This window comes from Bubalus kerabau, chromosome 18, assembly GCF_029407905.1.
Source record: "Bubalus kerabau isolate K-KA32 ecotype Philippines breed swamp buffalo chromosome 18, PCC_UOA_SB_1v2, whole genome shotgun sequence".
Taxonomy (NCBI): domain Eukaryota; kingdom Metazoa; phylum Chordata; class Mammalia; order Artiodactyla; family Bovidae; genus Bubalus; species Bubalus kerabau.
In genome coordinates, this window is record NC_073641.1 from 6,079,013 (window position 1) to 6,096,892 (window position 17,880).

At 51.0% G+C, this 17,880-nt stretch overlaps 1 protein-coding gene across 1 annotated transcript in view; it reads right to left on the bottom strand.

Annotated features, from left to right (window-relative positions):
- SH3PXD2B (SH3 and PX domains 2B) overlaps positions 1-14,992 on the bottom strand; it is a 119,618-nt gene extending 104,626 nt beyond the window's left edge. The window contains exon 1 of the mRNA XM_055554636.1: positions 14,794-14,992. Coding sequence (XP_055410611.1) covers positions 14,794-14,868 — 75 coding nt within the window. The 5' untranslated portion in view covers positions 14,869-14,992. The remainder of the gene's footprint in view (positions 1-14,793) is intronic.
- Positions 14,993-17,880: the final 2,888 nt, after the last annotated feature.

The following is a 17,880-nucleotide window of genomic DNA, read 5'->3' on the forward strand; positions in this document are numbered from 1 at the left end:
TCAGTCCTGGGTGTTCACTGGAAGGGCTGATGTTGAAGCTGAAACTCCAGTATTTTAGACACCTGATGTGAAGAGCTGACTCATTTGAAAAGACCCTGATGTTGGGAAAGATCGAAGGCAGGAGGAGAAGGGGACGACAGAGGATGAGATGGTTGGATGGCATCACCAACACAATGGACATGAGTTTAGGTAAACTCTGGGAGTTGGTGATGGACAGGAAGGCCTGGTGTGCTGCGGTTCATGGGGTCGCAGAGTCGGACACGGCTGAGCGACTGAACTGAACGGAACTGAACAAGGTTATGTGCAAACACTATGCCACTGTATATAAGGGACTCCAGAATCCATGGATTTTGGTATCCACAAGAGCCTTGGAACCAGCCCCCCAAGGGATGACTGGAAGAGTACTACCTGTCTCTCAGGGCTGTTGTAAAGTGTAAATGGGATAATGTTGATAAGATGCCTGGTAGAGTGGTGGCCCCTAATCCCCTGCCGTGCAAGCAGAGTGGGTTCCGTAGGCCCAAATCAAACTAGATTATTAGGTTGAACTAAGTGAAATTGCCATATGTTAAGTCAAAAGCTGGCAATTTCATATGGTTCGACCTTGTAGCATCCCAAGGGGTTAAAGTATTCCATCCGTGTCCACTGGACTCTTGAGGGTTTGCTATGTGTCACTTACTGGTATGACTCCTCTATTTAAAGATGAAGAAGATACTGAGGTTCTGAGAGGTTAAGTAACAAACCCTAAACCGCACAGGCAGAAAGTAATAAAGCCAGGATTTACACCCAGGCCTGGCTGCCTCCAAGGCCTGTGCCTTATCCACTATGACACAATGCTCGGTCTGGTGGCAGGAGCGGGTCAACACAAGGCATCTGACTCTGCCTCAGTTGAAGGATGCCATCCATGGCCATCACCCTAGAGTCATGGGACCTTGGGACTAAGAGGGTTCATTGAAAGAACAAGAACTGACTTGTTCTGGGTCAGGTCCTGGACTGTGAGGGACTCAGGGCCTAGTGGAGAGGAGACAAGTTAACAGACAACTAGACCCAAAGTATGAGCACCGAGACGGGCTTGGTCCACTAGGAAGCATCTAAGCTGAATGCCCTGGTTGGGTGACAGGTAGATACAGGCCAACTAAGATGGTCTAGGGTACTCCCTAAACATCTGCCCCCTCCATGTAAGTGCAGCTCCATCTTCCTATCCCCCTGGGCTTGAGGGCATGAGGGAGAAAAGAAACAGATGAGAATGTAGAGGGACTGAGCTCTCAAACCCTGGGGACAGCCATCTATTAGGGGTATCAGAAGAGGATTAGGGATTCTCACCCCAGATAAAGGAGGGGAGGCTGCATAAGTGGGTACCAAACTTTGCACATCCAAGGAGCCCCTTTTCCTGCATGAAACTGCATGTGGTTCCCAAAGGTCAGGTTCTGTGGGTTCCTTGGCCACCCCTGTACCTGTGCCCTGCTGGTCTCCTCACCCAGCAGATTATTCCTCCTAGCCTTGATGTGAACCCCTATGTGGACTTTTTCACCAGCTTCTGGGGCTTCATATACAAGTCTATGAGACAGAAAAAACGGAGCAGGGGAAGCGGGGTCCCTCCTTCTCCCTCCCTTCAGGACACTTTCCTGACTCTGGTCCTAACCCAGTCCTCTCCCCTCTAGAAACACCTGGAATAATATATAAAAATATAACACAATGCAAAACAATGTAATTGCTCACAACCACCAGTGGTCTCCAACGTGTTTCCTACGAGGCTACACTGCATTACTGTTTCCACTCAGCAGTGGTGGAAAGTAAGACCCAGTGTGTGAAGTAACCTGTTCCATCCAGCTGGTAATGAAGTCTGATGGCAGAGTCTGAGGTCTTAACAAGCATGCATGTTTCTACCACCAGAAATGAAGCTTTGGGCATATTTCTTCCCAGATCCTTTTTCTATACGTTAGTTTATGAAATTAAGATCACATTGTATATATGATCTTTTTCACTTGTGTTACATGGTGAGTGAGTCCCTATTTCATTAAAAATTCTTTGAGAAAAATTTTTGAAGGATCTTCAGTAGTCCATTTATTTAATCATGCCTCTGATAAGCACTGATGTTATTTTCAATATTATTTTAATCACCACACTGCTAAACATCCGAATACATAAATCTTCAGGGAATGCTGCTTTTAAATCTTAGGAGGGGGTGTGTCCATTTAGAGACTGTTTCTCAAGGTGAGGTCATTCCAGACCACCCATGTCACATCGTCCAAGGTTGCTTATTAAAAATGCACATCATTCGTTAGGGGATGCTGCTGATGAGAAATATAATACTAACAGGTAACTATTCAGTACTTTATGTCCTGGGCACTGCTCTAAACCCTTTACAGGAAATAACCCACAGTAGGAACTATTCTCACCCTCATTTTAAAGATGAAAAACTAGAGGCACAAAGAAGTCACGTCACTTACGAAGGTCACACACTCAGCCACTCACTAGCAGGGCCAGGTCAAATTGCCGCCTGACTCCCAAGACCAAACTCTGACACTTCTACCCAGAAGCCTTTCATCTTTTTGTGCATATGTGCCATGGAGGCCCTTGGCAATCTGATGGTATCTATGGTCCCCTTCTCAAAATAACTTAAAAATGAATAAAGCATGTAACATTCCAAATGAAACTAATACTGAATAAAACTGTTTCAAAAAGACAATGAATAGACATACACTTTATTAATGCAATAAGTAACAAAATCCAGCAGTAGTCAAAGAGCACCATGGTTCTGAAGCAGGGGTAAGTGTAAACGATCTACTGGGGCCCACGCGACGCCTGTAAAGTGAGCGGGAGTACCTGTGAATGTCCACCTGTGACAAAGGCGCGGGCATTAGTGAATATCCAAGGCTCGCTGTCTTCAGAAAGGAAAGCAATGCTAACTGGCTATTGGAGGTTATTGATGATAAAGGTGTACTCCTCCCCCTTCGAAGTTCAAGGACCCTCCAAATTCTACCCGTATTAAGAACTCTGCTAGCTGGCTCTCCTTGTCCGGGAACACCCATCTCCTGTGGACCCCAGCTCAGAATGCCGCCTCTCTAGCAGGGCACGGGCAAGCCAGGCCTCGGCCCCTTGCCCTGTCCCCACGGCCCTATAGCAGGCCCCACCACAGCCCTTACGTCGTAGGGACACGGTCTAAACAGAGGGTGACCTCTGTGAGGACAAAGGCTGCCTGGTCATCTCAGCCTCTCTTTGGCTTGGGGCCAGGCCTGGCCCGCGGCAGACAATAAACCACATCTGTGCAACTGACCGGCAGCCAAGGATGGCCCAGCGCCCCCGCTGCTGATCCACACCTTGGCCGGGAAGGAGGAAACGGTGACGCCACTGTGTGGGCTTCTGGCTTTCTTTCTCAGTGGAGCAGGCAGGGGGGTCCCTGCAATTCTGCCTAATTAAGCAGAACAGAAAATCCTATCCTTATGTGCTTTAAAGGCAAGTCTGAGGGGTGGAGGTGGTGGCGAGTTGAGTGCACCATTCTTTACATTCAGTGACAGGCAGCAGAGCCAAGTGTGATCCTGGGCAAAGTACTTCATCTGAGCCTCAGTTTCCATATTTGTGAAATGGGCTAGTAACAGTGCCTGCGTAGCAGACATCTGTTGTTTCCACCCATTCGGGTGCCATGCCCCACTTCTTCCAGCAACACAGCACCCTAAGTCCCCTACAACAACTACCGGCAGTTTCAGTGGGCTGGTCTATCACAGCTCCTCGCCCTTCCTAACCAAAGGAGGGTCAGGTGATCCGGCTGGGCCAATCAGTTTCTCTCTCCCTGGAACTGGACTCATGAGCGGCCACTTGGACCGAGGGATGGAGCAGGTGCCTGCTTCTCGTGATGCTGATGCCTGTTGGCAGTTTCAACTCCCTGGATGGCCCCAGCTGGCCAGGTCCTGTCTGTGACTGGGGGCTAAGCCAGTTCTGCCAGAGCCATTTATCCAATACATTTCCTCTGGCTTACGTTAGCTAGGTTCATTTCTGTCACTTGCTACCCAAGAATCCTGAGTAATACTCCTTATCTCACAGAACTGCTGCTCAGATTCTGTAACGTAAAGCATGAAAAGCTTTTGAGCATATAATAAGCACTTGAGTAAATGAAAGCTGTTCAGTAATAACAACAATAAGTAATTATTAAGTCTTGAGAACCAAACCAATCCGGAGTTATTTAATCCCAGTAGGAATTTCAGAATACTGGCTTTCATGGTGTTGGTGGTGGTGGTTTAGTTGCTAAGCCATGTCCAACTTGTGACCCCATGGACTGTAGCCTGCCAGGCTCCTCTCTCCATGGGATTTTCCAGGCAAGAATAGTGGAGTGGGTTGCATCCCCATCTCCAGGGGATCTTCCTGACCCAAGGATGGAACCCATGTCTCCTGCACCGCAGGGGGATTCTTTACTGCTGAGCTGCCAGGGAAGCCATGCTGGCTTTCACAGACCCCTCTCTGTTTCCCATCCTCCACTCCCTCTCTGACTTCATCTCTCCTGTCTGCACACAGTCCTCCTGTGGACAGGTGTCCAGTCCTCTTGTGGACAGGTGTCAAGTCCCCCTGTGCACAGGTGTCCAGTCCTCCTGTGCACAGGTGTCCAGTCCTCCTGTGCACAGGTGTTCTCTCCCTCTAGCCTCCCAGGTTTGTTGTGTGCCTGCCCTTCCATTCTCCTGTGAAAGGTGTGCCCCCCACCCATCAAGCTGGGGGAGTGTCCTTGAGTCCCAGCTCCTCCTGACCTCTCCAGCAACTTTCATTTGGGACATCTCTGATTCTGAGCACTGGCTTGTGTGTGTGTGTGTATGTGTGTGTGGGAGGTGGGGGTAGTGAGAGGAGCGGGGCAAGGCCTTCTTGAAGGTAGAGTCTATGTGTATTTATTTAGGCTGCACCATGTGGCTTGTGGGAATTTAGTTCCCCAACCAGGGATTGAACTCAGGCCCCCAGCAGCAATAGGGTGGAGCCTTAACCATTGGACTGTCAGGGAGTCCCCTTTGCTTTTATTCTTCTGTGGGTTTTGGCCCAGTCAGAAGCCCCCAGACCCTTGGGGCCCCCAGCCACCCATCAAGCTCCATCTCCATCACTCAAACCTCTCCTGCTTTTTGCAAACATGCCAGATGCCAGGGCTGCTGCTTCCTTGTCCTCTGTCCTCTGTGCCTGAAGCCCTTTACCCTTCGCCACTCGGCAGCATCTCTCCTATGGCGTGTGAGCAGCCTTGGGCACCGTGCTGCCTCCTCCAAGTCCAGCTTCCCAGAATCCAGGGGCACAGGCCCCTGCTCATTCCTCAGTGCCAGACTAGTCCTAAACTGCCATCCATCTATCGCTCAGGACACTGGCCTCCCTGAGGTCTGAATCCCCGCTTTGCACACCTGGGTGTCATCTCTTTGCTCAAGTGCCTGGCCCCTGAAGGGATTTACCTGTGTTCAGTGGATTCTTAAGAACTGTCAGGATCACGAAGTATGATCGTTTCTTGGTAGTTGTCTTATTGAAAGTGGTAGTTTTAGCAGTCTTGCCAGATCAAGCACAGGATGCCCAGGGAAATTTGAATTTCAAATAAATAATGAATGATTTTTTAGTATAAGTATGTCCCAAATTTTGTATGTTTATCTGAAATTTAAATTTCCCTGGGCATCCTGTATTTTCTTTGGTAAATTTGGCAGCCCTAGGCTCTGGGACAGCCGGAGAGAGGCCTGCAAAAGCTGGCAGGAGAGCTCTGCCTCCCCACCCGCTAAACGCGCACACACACACACACACACACACGTGCGCGCGCGCACACAGTAGATGCACCTCTGGTCCCTTGTCCCTTCGCTACATGAAAAAGGCCCCAGGCTTGGGTTCATCTCCTGTCTGCAGGTCTGCACCTGGGCCAGCAAGTACGAGGAGAGAACACCTGTAGCCTGGAAAATGGTCCAAAGGAGGATGGCTTCCAGCAAAGCTCGGGCCTGTGGGCTCCTGGTAGAGCCCCTGAGGAGCGGCTCCAGCGCCTCCCCACGGGCCGACAGGTGGGAGACCCCAGGCCTCCCATCTATCACATCAGCCAGTCCCCACAAACCAGCAGAGGGCAGGGATACCAGCTACACCCTGGTCTGGGTGACCCCACTGACAAGAGCTTGAGAGGAACCCCAAGGCCCCAGTTTCTGGGCACAACCCCAGGCCAGGAAGCACCAAGGTACAGCCGTGCCAGCAGCGCCCTCAGGCACTCTGCACAAACGCTCATGCAACTTCCCCGCCAAAGCCGCCCATTTCCCAGAGGAGAAGGCTGAGGTCCCAGAGTGAGTGAAGAACAGAACAAGCCCCGGGCCCAGTCTCGGTGCAGACGCTCGCGCACCCTCCCGGCCTCCCGAAGAGGCCTCCTCGCAGTGGGCCAGGGCGTGCACGCCTCAGCCTCGCGCTCGCCAGGCTGACAGGACGCTCAGTTGGCGGCTGCCTTTCTCATAGCTGCAGTAACCTGCAGCTGGTCCTGGCCTCCCAGGGGAAGGAGAAAACGGAGTCACACCACCAAGTAAGACCTTTCGCCTCCCCAGAGCTCTTTCTTCACGGAAAAAAGCATGGACGACTTGCAACAGGATACGAGTGTCCGTGCATGGAGCAGTCCGCTAGGCCTTTTTGGCCGTGATGACTCTGTTGTGTGATGCTGCCTGTACACCTCCGGATGGGTGACAAGCCAATGGACGATCCATCCAGGGGAGTGGGTGTGGGGGCACACCTCTAACCTGAATGACCTTTCTGGTGCCCCTATGACCTCATGGTGCAGACCCTTCCAACCTAGTCCAATATAAGCACTACCGATATAAGAGCCCCTGAGGAGCTGCAGCAGCTCCCCCCACTAGCCGACTGGTGGGAGACCCCAGGCCTCCTGGTGGGGAGAGGGCCTGGCCCCCGAGCAAGGAGCATTTCAAAGCATCTGCTCTGGACTTTCTTCCCTCTTGCAACTGTGAACTCATCTCTTGCCACTTCTTGGGCTCAAGGATGGGAAAGCCATACCCAGAGCCCCGACTCCGCGGTACGAGTCCGGGGAGAGTCTCAGAGGCCAGAGCCTGTCTGCAGAGTACAGGCTCTCGGAGGAGCTGGAGAACTCTGTGGCTTCAGGACAGGACAGCGGGGCGGGGATGTGGGAACCTGGCTGGAGCCGCCATGGCCTGGCACTGCTTCTCTTTTAAAGTGAGCACTTGCTGTTTTTTAAATTTTTAACTAAAAACAGGAATATGGGTTCTCCGCAGAACATTTGGAAAACAGAGAAATGCACAGATGAGCAAAAAGAAAGTGACATATATTTCATCAGCTATGCTTCTGTGCTTTCACCGACGCATCTTTTCAGCTTTCATTTGTAACCAGGTGGGAGTCAGCCTGAGCACGTGGTTTTGCCACCTGCTTTTACTATTTTACATTCCCGTGACAGAAGATGGAACACATTTTTGCCATCTCGATGGTATTCTAGCTCTTTGTAGCTCAAGGTTATAGTGTGTTTTATTTATCTTATTCTCTACTGATGGGTGTTTAAGTGGTTTCCAACTTTTACTATCATAAATGATACCAAGTGTGTACACTCCTAATATAGCTCAGAGCTATTAAGCCCTTACTGTGTGCCAGGACCATTCCGTCCTCATAATGAAATTGGAACCACCATTATTATTCCCACTTTACAGATGAGGAAACAGAGATGAGGTGCAGAAAAGGTAAGTAATCTGTCTGAAGTCACACTGTTGGGAGGTGGCCGGACCGGGATTTGAACCCAGGCCATTCGGTGCACTTTCTTTGCTTACCAGAAGCAAGGAATGGCACTGATTCAAAGTCTGAACTAAAGTGACATTTAAGTAAATATGAAGATATGACAGCCTCACCCTCTTGGATCTTCAGATAAGTGCAGGGGTCCAGAGTATAAGACTGGCAGGCTGAGGATGACCTGGCAGGTGAGGTGAGGGGCCTGGCTCCTTGCAGCCATGGACCAGAGCGAGCAGGATGGCAGAGCATGGCTGACAAGGCCAACAGCCAATGAAACAAACAAACAAACAAATCAAACCTACCCGAGGGGCCTTAATGTCTCCTGAGGGCACTAACTCTGTGCCACAGACAGGGCGCAGAACCCACCTATACGGAAGGCAGGTGGGCTCTGCCTCGCTCATGGGCCTCTCCCAGGACAGCAAGTGCCCTTTCTGTGGCAGCACCCGGAGTAGAGAAAACACTCGCAGGCCCCCAGGGCAGTAGGCAGGAGAGAGGCAGAGAGGTGGATCATGGCAATGACTATCATTAACTGTAGTTTTCATGATGGCCAATGATTGAGTGCCTTTTCTACAGGAGGCATCAGGCTCAGCAGTGTTTGAGGAGTACCAAGTCCCTGTAGGTAAGCACCATTACTGCTCCTATTTTACAGACCCTCGGGGAGCTGCTGTGCGAGGTCACCCAGGTTAGGAGCTCATGAAGAGAACTCAGAGTCAGGTCCTTCCTTCACGAAGCAATGGTGCAGCCATAAGAAATGTGCTAGGAGCTGGCAGTGATCCCTCCGCAGGAGGAATGGAGAACAGATCAGTGCATACATTATCTAAACAAGCACACAATCATTCTAGAAGGGTGACACTGTCCCCATCTTACACATACAGAATCTAAGGCTTGGGGTTGAGTGAGTCACCCAAGATCATGCAGAATTTGAAGGCAGAAATGTTTGTCTCTGACGCCCAAGTTCTTTTCACTCAAGTTTGTTGGCCTGCCCTGCATGTTTCTGCAAAATGGGGTGCCAGGATGTCTGGGGGGGAGGGGCGGGGGAGGCTGGAAAACAGAATGTAGCTAATTTGGGCAGCAGATTCACAGTTCGTTCCAGACCACTGAGCCTGCCAGCCAGTGGCCTCCCATAGACTGAAACAAGAATGCTGATAATGCCTCATATGGGCATGATCCATCCTGCAAAAGTCAGCTGCTCAGAGGAGAGACCCTTGGCTCTTAGAGCATGGCAAGTGAGGCGGGAGGTCTCAAAGCCAGGAGCACAGGGTCTGCCAACCCATCACTCCAGGGGCACAATCAACCTGGAGCTTTCCTGGGGTTAGCATGACTAAGGGCTGGCGGCAGCTTGTGTGTCGTCCATCCAGGCTGGGCGGGCAGTGAGACAAGGAAGGGCCAGGGTGCAGAAGCTGGGCCTGGAGGCTTAAATGAGCCACCCAAGGTCACTTGGCTCAGGGGTGGGATCACAGGGCTGCTGAGCACACATACATCAATCCCCACCCTGCCACGCTTTGCTGCGTGACCTCAGGTATGTGCCTGTACCACTCTGAACCTCTGGTTTCAAGGGGAAAACAGGAACACTAATGAAGGACCAGGATCCCAGGTGTATAAATAAATCCTATAAATTAACAGAAAACCAATAACTCAATATACTGAAAAAGGGGACAAAAGATAAAACAAGCAATTAATTCACAGAAGACGAAACTCAAATGGCTGAGAAGGGTGTGAAAAGATGCTTAATTTTACTAGCGAGCAGGGAAATGCAAACACACACTGCTATGAGATACTATTCTGTACCCACTAAAAAGTCATGTAGGGGATGTGAGAGTTGGACCAGAAAGGCTGAGCACCAAACTGATACTTTTGAATCATGGGGCTGGAGAAGACTCTTTAGAGTCCCTTGGATGGTAAGGAGATCAAACCAGTGAATGCTAAAGGAAATCAACCCTGAATATTCACTGGAAGGACTGATGCTGAAGCTGAAGCTCCAATACTTTGGCCACCTGATTCGAAAAGCTGACTCATTGGAAAAGACCCTGATGCTGGGAAAGATTGAAGCCAGGAGGAGAAGCAGGCAGCAGAGGATGATATGATTAGATAGCAACACTGCCTCAATGGACATGAATCTGAGCAAACTCCAGGGGATAGTGAAGGACACAGACCGTGGCATGCTGCAGTCCATGGGGTCACAAAGAGTCAGATACAACTAAGCCACAGCAACAAGAAATCTGACAATTCAGAGTGTTAGCAAGGACCCAGAGCAAAGAGGCATACAAACACCGCTCCCAGGGATACTGAATGCACAGCTGAAAATGCACAAAGCCCAAGACCCAGTAAGCTGGGTCTGAGCCTTGGGTCTGACCCATACTGAGCTGTATGTACAAAGCAGCTAAGAGAAAGCATTCTAAAAGTCTCCTCCAGAAGCATGAACCAACACAAACATATTCATAAATGGAATATGAAGCAGCAGTTGAAATGAACTGGAGCTCCATATACCAACATAGATCGCAAAAGTATGTTTTTGTACAGTTTTTAAAACTTTCCCTATAAGATCCTGGGGAGTCCTGAAAAGGTAAGAATTAAAAGGTACACGGGACCTAGGTGGCAAGGGGAGTGATTGCCACAGGGCACAAGGGATCTTTCTGGGGGTGATGGGAATATGATAAAGCTGGATTGAGATGATGGCTGCACAGCTCTATACATTTCTTTAAAAATAAGCCAACTGTATACTTATAATGGGTAAATTTATGGTATGTAAATCATACCTCAATAAAGCTAGTGAATTAAACAAATCATGTCTGTTGGTTATTTTTAAAGTGTGCACGGGAACGACAAGCTCCAAATGTAGGATACTGTGATTTGTTTTATAGGGGAGCTTGTTGGGATGAATGCGCAGGAGGCTTTGCAGCTGCAAGATTTTATTTCTTAAAAAATAAAAATGACTTGACTACGGCAAAATGTAAAGATCTGACAGCTGGATGGTAGACAGATATTTAACTTATTCCATGTATCTGTATATTTAAAATTATGTATGAGTATAATAGAAATCCATTCTGAAGGAGATCAGCCCTGGGATTTCTTTGGAAGGAATGATGCTAAAGCTGAAACTCCAGTACTTTGGCCACCTCATGCGAAGAGTTGACTCATTGGAAAAGACTCTGATGCTGGGAGGGATAGGGGGCAAGAGGAGAAGGGGACAACAGAGGATGAGATGGCTGGATGGCATCACTGACTCGATGGATGTGAGTCTCAGTGAACTCTGGGAATTGGTGATGGACAGGGAGGCCTGGCGTGCTGCGATTCATGGGGTCGCAAAGAGTTGGACACGACTGAGCGACTGATCTGATCTGATCTGATAATAGAAACGTACTTATTTAAAAGGACCACTCTTATGACTAAATATGAACACACAGAGAGCTCATCTAATGCCTGGCCCACAACAACAAATTAAATTTCAGCTATTAAGATTATTGCTTCTATAACTACTCCTAGCATGTTGTTCTTCTTAACATCTAAAGATTTCAAGACAGAGCAAGCTAGTGTCTCCTGGCCCCTGCTAACAGAGACTTTTTTCTGAACCCCAAGGCTTCTGTATATCCCTCTCCAGTGCTGGAACTGGGGCAATTCAAATAAAACCTGCAAAACCTACAGGGAGCACATCCTTCTCCCCTCAAGCTGGAAGATAACCTTGCTGGGAGGGTCTCTCAGGGTGTCACACGTGAAAGCCCCCTTTCCATTCATTCAGAAAGCCTGGATAGATGCCAGCAGAGAAAGGCCAACAGACAGAGGGCAGTGGCTCCAGGGAAGTCCTCTCCAAATGATAATACTGTTGATATTATTGGCAACAATAATCCCTACCCATCCATTGGGATCTCAGAGGCCCTGGGAGCTTCTGTCCCTGAATTCTCCAAATGTGGCCTATGGCTGTGCCCTTGGGCCCACTGATGATGTCTCTGCCCACAAGGTGAAGGAGGCTAGGACCAGGCCTGATAAAGATGCCGCCTTGATTATGGAGAAGATGCCATTTCAAGTGGAACAAGTAGCCCAGTCCTGATGGGCAGCCCTAAGCTCCAGGTGCAGCTGGAGAGCTACAGCATCTATGACTTTTTCTTTCTCAGGCAACCAAGCTATGAGCAGAGGAGATCAAAGTAGCTGCAAATGGGGAGCAGGTGGTGGGGAACCCTCCGTAACTGACTTGTATATTCTCATGGAGTCATTGGAGCAGGGGGTTAGAGGTTGGGGGACATGTGTGGGGACATTTTGGACATTTTTGGTATAATTAGGGAGGGGGACACTCTATGGGGGGCATCTAGGGGGTGGAAACTAGAGATGCTGCTGAACATCCTACAATGCACAGGACCAGCCCCCAATAACAAAGAATGATCTGGCCCCAAGTATCGACAGTGTGAAGGTTTAGAAATTCTGCTCTGGAGGAAAGCAGTATTTACAATCTGCAGATATAGAAGGTGGGGCTCAGAGAGGTAAACAGAGGTACAGCAGCCCAAGGTGGCACAGCAGGAAGTGGCAGAGCCCGCGATGGGCCAACTCCCCTGCTCATGCTCTCTCTCCAGAGCGGCTGGGCCAGCTGCAGATAAGGGGACACTACGTGGGGAGAAAGTTCAGGCTCATGCCAACAGCTACCTCCATCCCAGTTCCCAGAGTGGAGGAGGCAGGTATGACTGGAGAACGAGTGGGGATCACTGGCAATTTCTGGTGGGTTTCTTGCCATCAAGGCACTTAATTTTCTCTGTTCCTGTGGATGACTCAGGCTTCAGTTCAACTCGCTACCCCTCTTCATCTGATAAACCCAAAAGCCTGGCTGGAAGGGAGGGGGCCCTTTTGAATTACAAGAGTGACTAAACCCACATGCAGAAAAACAAATTCTCGGTGAAATCCTCCTCACATGACGTCGGCACGTTCCCAACCAGAGTGACATGGATACCACGGGGCAGGGAGGCAGGCGGCTAGCAGTTATGGAATGTCAACCCTGCCAGTCACAAGGTCTCTCCCCCTAAGAAGTGGGCACCATTACTCCCATTTTACAGATGAGGAAACCCAGGTCACACAGCTAGCAACTTGTGATGCCAAGATTTAAACTGAAATCCATGTTAATATGTAGAGATTTATCTGAAGGGGCCCCTAAAAAGTGGTTGAAGGCTTAGAAAGATGCCCTTCAGAGCTGCAGAACCTCCAAAAAACTGGTAGGGAGGGATCTAAGCAGAGAATGAAAAGCCTCAGAGTGATCACAAATGATGGCAGATTTCCTAGTCTTTGAGGGGAGTCTGCTTAGGGAAACTATGGGGCATGAAATCTGCAAAATGGTGTGGCCTGGTGGAAAACACTTTCTGGTGTTGAACAGACTTGGGTTTACATTCCCGCTTTCGCCCTGATTGTGACCTCAGGCATAGGGCCTCACCTTTCTGAGCCTTAGTTTTCTCATCTGTCAAGTGGGCTTAATTAAGAACCTGCACCTGACGTGATAGGAGAGGACAGGAGCGTGGACGATGACGCCCAGTTCTTGGTGGCTCACGGATCTGGGGGGAGGCAGCATGGGGGCTTTCAGACTTCCTCCTGTTGCCAAGTTGGTAAAAACTGTCTGTATACCAAAGAGGCAACTCAGTTACGCAGTCAACAAGCTCAAACAAGAAACCAAGACTTGGCAGCATTTGAAACAGTTAAAAATAAATAAATAAGGGATTAAAAAAAAGACAGTTTAACCTAGCTTTGGAATCAAGGGAAACTTCACTCTATTTAAAGATGCCACAGGTCCAGGAAATAGCTTCCCACCGCCTGGCTAAGGCTTGAATAACTGGCTGCCCAGCCAATAACAATACAGGCTCACACAGCACAGCCTTTCTGTAGGGAGTGCAGAGTGGATTCCCCGCTATCTCCTTTCAGAATTGTGTAGACTATCTGTGGAGGGCATGTAGATCTATCTTAAAAGAAGGAGCCTCTTAAGACAAGAGACCCAAAGAGGACTTGCCGAGATGTCAAGGAGCTGAATTTAGCCAGCCAACGCCCCTTGTTCTTTATTGTTCTACACTTCTTTGTTAGGATTCTTTTCCCTCCCTCTTGCTCTTTTTTCCCTTCCCGGTTAACTTCTCTGCAACTAGGCGCTGCCACTGCCCCCTTCTCACCGCCAGAGACACCAGAGCCCCTTCCCTCCTGCAGAGAGGCCTCCCCAGGGCCCAACACCCCCCCAGCCCCACTAGCCTCCTATCTAGAACCTCTAAGGTCCTCCAAACCCACAGATTGAGCTCCTAGGCTGGTGAGGGAATCCATTCCCAACTGGGGTGGGGGTGGGGGGGTCACCGTCTACTCCAGGCACATCTTCCAGAAGCAGAGAAAAACCAAATGCAGCTCAGCCTTGTTCCAGAACCCAATGCCTCCCAGAGTCTCAGCCTTCTCATCTGCAAAATGAGGACACCGGCCCATTTTCTCAAGTCCCCGCCAGCTCTAAACAAGTTCTCATTTTGCCAGGGAGATACCAGGAAAAAACTTTCATACATTTTTAAACAGAAGTTTTTGGAGAGAAGGGGGGGAAAAAAAAACAAAACACCTTTTCGTGGTGCAGGCACTGAAAGGATCCATCCTCAGAGATTTCAGGCTGCCTCTTCCAGAAGGACGGGGCCAACCTGGCGATCCCCGGCAGGGCTACCTGTGGCTGGGCACTGAGGGTCTGAGCGCCTCCGGACAACGAGGGACAGGGCAGGCGGCCTGAGAAACAGGCGCCTCTCTCTCAGCCTCTCGTTCCCTACACCGGCTGGGGCCAGACTTCTCCACGGATGGAAAGGGAGGGACTAGTGGGGGACAAGAGAGAGAGGGAAAGGGGGAGATGACACGCAAAGAGGCGATGAGGGGCGATGCCCGAGCACTGGGTGGAGGATCTGAACAGGGCAAAAGGGAGGAGGGGGAGGGGGAGAGGGAGGAGCCGGGAGAGACCCGGGCCGCGCAGCAGCAGGGCGGCGGGGGAGCGCAGGGGCGGTGGGGGAGAAAGAGCAGGAGGCAAAAGTTTTCAGAGCTGGGGGGCTCCCGGCCGCCTCCGACGGGGCCCGGGCTCGAGGGGGCGTGGGGCCGCGAGGCACTCACATAATGCTTGTTGGGCACCCGCCGCTTCTGCACGTCTAGCACCTTCACCTCCACGATGCTGCGCCGCGGCGGCATGGCCGCTCCTCCGCGGGGCCGGGGGCGGGCGCAGGGGTTACGGGGGCGCGCCGCCGCGGGCCGGGAACCAGGGACCGGTCGCGATCGGGAGCCCGGGCCGAGCGCGAGCTGCCGCCGCCGCCGCCGCCCTTCGCTCCGCTCGCCCTCCGGCCGGGCCGCCGCCGCCCGCCCCCGGCCCGCCCCCGGCCCGCCCCCCGCGCTGCCGGCCCGCCCAGCTTAAAGGGCCCGGCCCCCCGCTCCGGCCCCCCGCTCCCGCCCCCCGCGCGGACCCGGCTGGCCGACGTCCGGCCGCCGCGGGGCCTTTGTCCCGGCGCTGCGCCCCCGCGGTCGGGGAGGGGACGGGCGCGCGTCCGCCCTGCGATCATGATTGACTGGTGGCTTCGTTCCCTCCCTCACCCCTTGTGGTAGCCGCGGTCTGGCGCCGGATTTGAGGGCCGGGCTCTGCTGCTCTTCGACTGTGACCTTGGGCAAGTGGCTTAACCTCTCTGGGCTCAATTTCTTCATCTATAAAATGGGCCTAGTACTGCTGCCTTCGAAGCGGGGCTGTCTTCAGGATTAAGCGCGTGTCAGTACACTATAAATATTAGTAATTGTCAGCTCAGCCCAAAGCCATGGGTATTCAAGGAGGAGCAAGAAAAGAGCCCCCCACCCCCAATATGCAAGTGTGGTATAATGACAAGAACAGCAGCAAAACCGAGCAAGAGGGTGGTGAATGGGGGAGACGCAGTGGATGCTTTTTAACAAGAACACCGATTCCCAAATTTGGGGCACTTACTCCATGCCTGGCCCAGTGCCTCCTGTTTTGTAAAAAATAATTTCTCTTTGAATTCTCAGGCCAACTGTGGGGGGAAAAAGTGGTTGACTCATATTATAGAGGAGGTGGGCTTCCCAGGTGCACCGGTGGACTCAGGTTCCATCCCTGGGTCGGGAAGACCTCCTGGAGGAGGAAATGGCAACCCACTCCAGTATTCTTGCCTGGAGAATCCCATGGACAGAGGAGCCTGGCGGGCTGCAGTCCATAGGATTGCAAAGAGTACTCACACTCCGAGAAGGCAAATGAGAGCAACCTCTGGAGTCACAGAGCTAGGGGAGAGACCCTGTCACCGGCCAGCCCTAGGCACAATTCACGGGTTGAAGCTGAGGGTGCCTGGGGCCGCCCCACATTTCTTTATCCAGTGCCTCCCAGCCCTGTCTCCGCAGTGAGTCATTTTCAGGAGATGTTGACTGAACAGACCGTCTGAATGAGCGTACACAGTGCAGGGATGGGAAGTTCAGGCTCCTGGCCAATGTTCCCATATAGTAAGTAGTAAGCAGGTACAAAAAACCACACAGCTCCTTTCCGGGCCTGTGAGAGCCCAGGGCTCCTTACCACCCTGGGTCCAAGGTCAGCCTTTGAAAGTGGGTGGGGGTCATTCAGAGCAGATGCTTCTCAGCAGCCCTGGCCAGGCCGCTAGACATTTCAGTACCGTTTCCCTTTAGCTCTGTGCCACCCCTTGCCTCTCTGACTTTCTTGCCAGGTTTTACCACCCCGCTCTGATCCTGGAGGCTGACTGGTACGGATTTCACTGATGGGTTCCCTGTCCTTTGGCTTCGTGTTGGGCTGGGTGAATAGAGGGGTGGCTTGGCAAGAGACTGAGGGCAGGAGGAGAGAGAGGTGTGGGAATTCACTTCCCAAACTTTCTTCCTGCCGGGTTGTCCTTACCAAAGCCACCTTCCCTTAGCAGCTCTCCCAGCCTTCCCTCCAAGGGTGGTGACGGTCCTGCCTGTATTGCGCCCTTCTTTGGCTCTTCGAACCCTGCCCACAACTTTGTAAACAGACTCTTCAATAAACTCTCCTCTGTAACCCAGTTTGTGGGTGACATTTGTTTTGTGGGACCCTCATTGATGTAACTCGTGTAAGGCACCTTCTTCTGCATCACAATTACAAGTCAAAGGACATGGAAATGTCCAGTGGGTTGAAGGCTTGGCTTTTTTGTGCCTTTTGCCTCATGGTGTGCATGAGCCAAGCCTTCCTAATAAGGCAGAACCGTGGAGGGCAGACGCTAGAGGAAGTCTGTGAATCAGCCTGCTTCCTCGGTTTTCCCAGAAAGGCAATGAGACCTGTCCTCAGTTGCGCCCGTCGCAGTGGAGCTGGCGCTCCGTCCTCCTGAGTGTCTTCCCCTCCTCCGCTGCGGCAGGCCTGGCTGGAGGAGGCACCTTCCCCCTACCTGCCTGTAGCAGAGACACAATCCCTGCATCCTTCCACGCCCACCCTTCCTTTTTCTTCCATTGTACTGAAATGCACATGAGATGAAATTTACCATTTGAACCATTTGTAAGCATACTGCTCTGTGGCATTAAGTGCATTCACGTTGTTGTGCAACCATCACCACTATCCATCCCTAGAACTTAAAAAAAAATTAATTTTAAAATTGGAGGATAATTGCTTTACAATGTTGTGTTAGTTTCTGCTGTACAACAACGTGAGTCAGCTCTATGTACACATCTGTCACCTCCTGAGCCTCCCTCCCAGCCCACCCCCGCCATCCCCCCTTCTAGGTCATCACAGAGCACGGAGCTGAGGTCCTGTGCTGTGCAACAGCTTCCCACCAGCTATCTGTCTCACACATGGGATCCAGCTGTCTGTTTTAACAACTCTCTCAATTGACATATATACACTTCCAGGACTTTTTTGATGCTCCCAAACTGAAATTCTGTACCCCTTAAACACCAACTCCCCGTTTCTTCTCCCCAAGCCCTTGGCAACTGCTTCTTACCAAGCGTATGACTTCGGGCAAGTTACCTGACCTCTCCATACCTCCATTTCTGCATCTGTAAGATGTGATAAGAAGACCCACTGACCACATAGTTTTGTTCTGAGCTCTAAATGAGATGATACGGGTAAAGCAAGCTTATTTTTGTTATTTTGCTACTAGCTAATCTGATACCCCTAAATATCTCCTTTTAACCTGCATCCAGATGCCAAACCTAACTTTTTAAAGTATTAGTGGCAGAATGTAGAGTCTTCGTTGC